Source organism: Nymphalis io, chromosome 4 (assembly GCF_905147045.1).
Source record: "Nymphalis io chromosome 4, ilAglIoxx1.1, whole genome shotgun sequence".
NCBI lineage: Eukaryota > Metazoa > Arthropoda > Insecta > Lepidoptera > Nymphalidae > Nymphalis > Nymphalis io.
In genome coordinates, this window is record NC_065891.1 from 10215177 (window position 1) to 10220629 (window position 5453).

General features: G+C 31.3%; 1 protein-coding gene across 1 annotated transcript; it reads left to right on the plus strand.

Annotated features, from left to right (window-relative positions):
• The first annotated feature begins 2204 nt into the window (after positions 1-2204).
• LOC126781864 (uncharacterized) lies at positions 2205-4650 on the plus strand. The gene is made up of 3 exons (XM_050506977.1): positions 2205-2558; positions 3286-3424; positions 4098-4650. The coding sequence occupies exons 1-3, from the start codon at positions 2422-2424 to the stop codon at positions 4497-4499; spliced, it is 678 nt and encodes a 225-aa protein (XP_050362934.1). The 5' UTR covers positions 2205-2421; the 3' UTR covers positions 4500-4650.
• Positions 4651-5453: the final 803 nt, after the last annotated feature.

Here is a 5453-nt window from a genome sequence, read left to right on the forward strand (position 1 = left end):
TACTGTTGTATGAATTATATATGAAAACTAATTATAAAAACGGTCGTTATTAGATAGAGATCGATATTTCGAAGTTTTTGAGTCGACCTCAAACACATTGCTTGCTTTGTAAAATTGGTTATATATTTTGCAATCAAAATTACAACTCGTAAAATAATTATACTGATATGTGGCACGCAAGCTTTGCGATTATATCTATATATAATACGAGACCGTACCTAGTTACCTACTTTATTCCGAAAACCTTAACAAGTAACAATTGTGGTCGATTAATGCGAAAAATGTTTAATACGTATTGTTATTTTTTTCTTGTGTCTGACCGGTATGTATATGAATGTAATTTTTAGATAATTCATTACGTCAGAACAAATTTCCTTACCAGAATTTTTTTTCATAATTAATATGTCGTAAACAACTTAAAATATTCTAAATCTAAAAAGTATAGTTAGTAAAGTTAAGCTTGATGGAGTTTGTTACTTATAACAATCACAAGTAGGTGTTCCTTAAAAAATTCTCTGTACAAATTAAATGTGCTCACGGCAGTAAATAATCACTTTATAGGTACTCTATGAATATTAGTAATTTGTGGGTGCCTATGCAATTTGTATGGATTTCTGTCTTACATATTTATGTATAGTATAAACAACAACCAATAGTGTTGTTGGTGATTTGATGATGATGCGACTGATTTTAGAAAAGGTCCTTTGTGTCTTTAAATTAATATGAATTTAGTGTAAAAGCTTTTTTTCGTGTATATAGCACCTACCTAACTCTACCTACACATGCAACGACAATCTAATATATATTTTATTAATTCATTAATAAATATTTCGAACGAATTTTAATAAGATATTGACTAATAAAAAAGGCAAACTATTATAATCAATAATCATTATATCGGATGTCCTTGTCAGTCAGACGATGTAGGTGTGTGTATGTATCATATTATGTAAAACGTATATGGTAAGCTATAACGGAAATACCTGAGTTCAAGGCCACAACATAATTATGGAGCTGAATATAGAGCATGTTCATAACGAAACACTTAATACATGTGTCGTAAAATATATTAATAATAAAATAAACTAAAAAAGTGTTTATGTACACAGGATTTGGAAAACCATTCCAAGTGAAAACTTTGGGGATTAATATTCCAAATGATCACCTTATTTTTTTCTCAATGTAAAATAATACATGAATACTTATCATAGATATTAAGATGATCCCATAGACAATTACTAATCTTATAAACAAATTGGACATATTCTTAGCTCTGTTTAATTTTAATTCAGTTATTGAATGAACTGACAATACTTGCTGGTCAACATCCAGCGCTTTCTGCATAGCCACCAGATTAAAATATTGAGTGAGTCTCCATTCCTTGTCGCTTGGTAAAACGAGCCTCTCAGCTTCGCTATTATCTCCCTCCTGCCTTGCTGCATCTTCCTGTATAAGGAGTTCAGCTAATAACTTAGGATAGACAGCGAAAAGGTTTCCATCGCTGTACTCGCTAAGTGCAATCCACAATGCATTGGGATCATATTTGTTGGGCATTTTCTCATTATAAAAACGAAAGGCCTTAAATTTATTCTTTTCTTCTTTTAAAATAAAATATAGCTAATACGACTATAACATCCTAATCAATTAATTTTAAGTTATTTCTACTCTTTTTAAAGTAGTGCTTTATTCCGTGCTGTGATAGAATGTTATGTAAAAATTTCGATACACAATGCGTTATTTCTTTGAACGCTGCCCACCAACTGAACTTAACAGAACCAAAGTACATGTATCGACAGTTCGGTCGTCACGAAATCCAACCTGTTGCTTTGGATCGCTGTGTAAAATAAATTTCTTTTTTTGTTAGAATAATAACTTTAATCTTATAATTTGTAAGTTACAGCTTTTTTGTTGTTTATTTTATGTGCTCCGTTTCCTTGTCTGCTTTCCTAAAATAATAATAAAAGCTTATCTAATAATAATAATAATTCTAAGGTTTAAAGACGATTGATATGAATTAATATGATGATTTGAACAGTTTTAACTCCACTATCACAGGCCACATTAATTAAAAGTAAAATGAAATGTCAAACAAATGAAAAAATAAATATCACAATAATAATTCTATGATCTTAAGACGATTAATATGAATTAATATGGTGATTTGAACAGTTTTAACTCGACTATCATAGGCCACATTAATTAAAATTAAAATGAAATGTCAAACAATCGAAAAAATAAATGTCAGAAAATAATATCACAAACTAAAGTTCAAATTCTAAAACATAAAAAAATGTAAAGGCAGTATCCACGTAAAATACGTATCACAAACATATTTTTCATAAAAAAAGAAATGAAGAAAAAATAGGGAAAAATGGCTTAATTTTATTTAATAATCTACTATTTCAAAAACAATATAATATAATGATACGCAACATGGACCAGCTTCTGTCGAAAGAGGAGAGCTATGCTGAGCGCAGGAAACTTTTTAAAAATATCTGGAATACGTCGATGCAAGTCGACGAAAAAGACGACATTTTGAACAAACCAAAAATTATTAAGTATGTTCCAAGAGAATTAGAGCAAATTATATTGCTATTCACGATAAGCATAGTACGAGTATAATTAACATTAAATTATGAGTATAATTAACGTTAAATTTAAATTACAAGTTGTTACATTCTTTACTATAAGTACTATTCTTAGTACTCTATTTTATATATTAAAATTTAATGATTTTTATAATTTAAATAACGTGTAACAGTAATATCGGTTCTTATTTTTACAAGCTCATCACAGAGGTTGGTAAAAACATTATTGAAGTAATTAATACAAATAATTATTCTTTACGATACTAGTAACGCGTAGTATATGGCTCTGACTGTTTATTTAAACTTTTTTTTATGATAAAATACATAAGTGTGCCCGTTTTTATGAAAATTGTTTAAACAGTGACCAAAGTCTATTAATCTTAAACAGGACATACCAACAAACATACCAATTTTATATTATAAGTATAGGTATAAAAATGCTAGGTCGTGGGTTCAAATCCAGGGTCAGGCCAATAAAAAGTTATTAAAGGTTTTTCTATTGAAAATTTCAGTACCTAGTAACAGTAGTAATAGTAGTTCGGAAGTTGCTACGGGAGGGCACAAGGATAACAACAGACCCGTCCCTCGGAAAGCACATAAAGCCGTTGGCCCTTGATGATGTCTGGTCACCGTGGCTGAATTTGATAAGATGTTCATTCACTAATAATAATATGAAACAAATTAAAAAATGTTTTAGAACTCTTCGCTTAGATGAAATGGATCGATGTACAGCAGGAAAGAAGAAAAAACAGAGGATCAAAAACCTGAGAGCTGTTTGCAATAAGCTGCTAGATTTCTGCGACCGTCAGGATGCAGATGATTTGTTTTATGAACAGGTTACAATATCTTTAACCGACATCCGAATAGGTCATATACACTTTAGACTGACATGATTGAACATTTACACATATGTGTTATTTTTCGGCGGAGAAAGGTTGGCCGATTCCGATTTTCGCTCCCGAACACGATTGCTCGCAGGGCTCTCCCTGCGACTGTCCTGCTCGACCTCGCGAACCAGGATAAGCCTCTCCGTGTTTCACGTGGAACTCGCCTCCAACGTACGGGTGGTGTCCCGGTCATTGATGGGGTGTTTACTATGAAATGAACTAAAGTGAATTTGTAAACAATAGTGTTTTCAAAGCCTTCAGTTACCTCTCAGTTATCTTTGATGTACAAAAAACCACACCCGCGATCATCACGACCAATGAGGCAAACATGAGGCGAATGACCACGCTTTGTCACTTTCGCGAATGCGTACGTTATTATAGTTAACAATAGTATAGTCATAATACATATACATTTTACTTATTCATCTATATATTATTTGGTCGGTTGGTTGGTTAATCATCTCATTAAAAAACTCATACCTAACAAGTTACTTTTTAGTAAACATTGAACTGAGTATTATATTTTTTCACATATTATTATGATTTTAAAGTATATATTGACTTCATTATTTAAAAACTTATTGATAAATATTGATTTTAATTAAGAATAAAATATCTTCAGATGGCAGCACAGGGAAAAACTCCACTTACACATCAGATGGAACCAAAAACTAAGAAGCAAATTAAATTTAGAAAGGGTATAAAAAAAACGAAAAGCTTGCTCTCAACTACGAATGTGACAACAAAGGCTAGAGTGACAACATCTGAAATGCAAGATGGTTCAAAAACTGGTATTAAAGCATCTAAAATCACATCACCAACTAAAATAAAAAGGGCGTCTATCGGCTTAGTGAAAAAAAAAACTGTGAATCCCAAACCAAGCCGTAGGATATCGTTGAAAAATGGTACCTTGGAGGTCGCTAGTACATCACAGAGAAAATTTATTAAAAAGAAACGTAGTAAGAACAAACCAGAAAGACTAATTTCAGGTATATACGATGATTGCCCGCAAAAAGAAATATAATATACACATGAATGGTTTTCAGGTGTAATAATTTCAGGTCCAAGAATACGATACAGCATCAAATATAACATTTTAAAAGAACCAGTAATACACAAAAAACCGCTTCACGTTAATAAAATTATTATTGAATGATTTTCTAATAAATTTACAAAGATACTGATTTACCTATTTTTTAAATTTATTTATTTGAACCCATGTATCATTTCCCTTTTTTTATATATATCAGTAACAGCCTGTTAATGTCCCACTGCTGGGCTAAGGCCTCCTCTCCCTTTTGAGGAGAAGGTTTGGAGCTTATTCCACCACGCTGCTCCAATGCGGGTTGGTAGCATACACATGTGGCATAATTTCAATGAAATTAGACACATGCAGGTTTCCTCACGATGTTTTCCTTCACCGTCAAGCACGAGATGAATTATAAACACAAATTAAGCACATGAAAATTCAATGGTGCTTGCCCGGGTTTGAACCCACGATCATCGGTTAAAATTCAAGCGTTCTAACCACTAGGCCATCTCGGCTTCATTTTTATATATATACATTAAAGCTAATAAGTCATAAATAAAAGATTTTTATTTATTTTGTCAACTAGGTATATTTAAATTTACAATGTTTTGCCGCGCTTGGTCATTGTATTCGGCGATAATTTATGCGAGTTGTTCAGAAAAAGTTTTCAATAAATAACTGCGATAAAAAAATCGTGGTTTATCACAGTGTTCAATTGTTGTGAAATAATAATTATATTATATTACTCATACTTGAGTAGCACTTGTTACAATCTTTCTTCGGATATCTGAATAAAATGACATTTTCGCTTTTTTGGTAGCGTTTGGTTATTGCTTGTAATGAGAATTTAAAGCATAAATAAGCGGTTAGAAAAATAAAAAGTGTCTATAAATCACTCAGTCTTTTAGTATTAAAAAAATAACGTAAATTTCAACGTAATTTAACTTG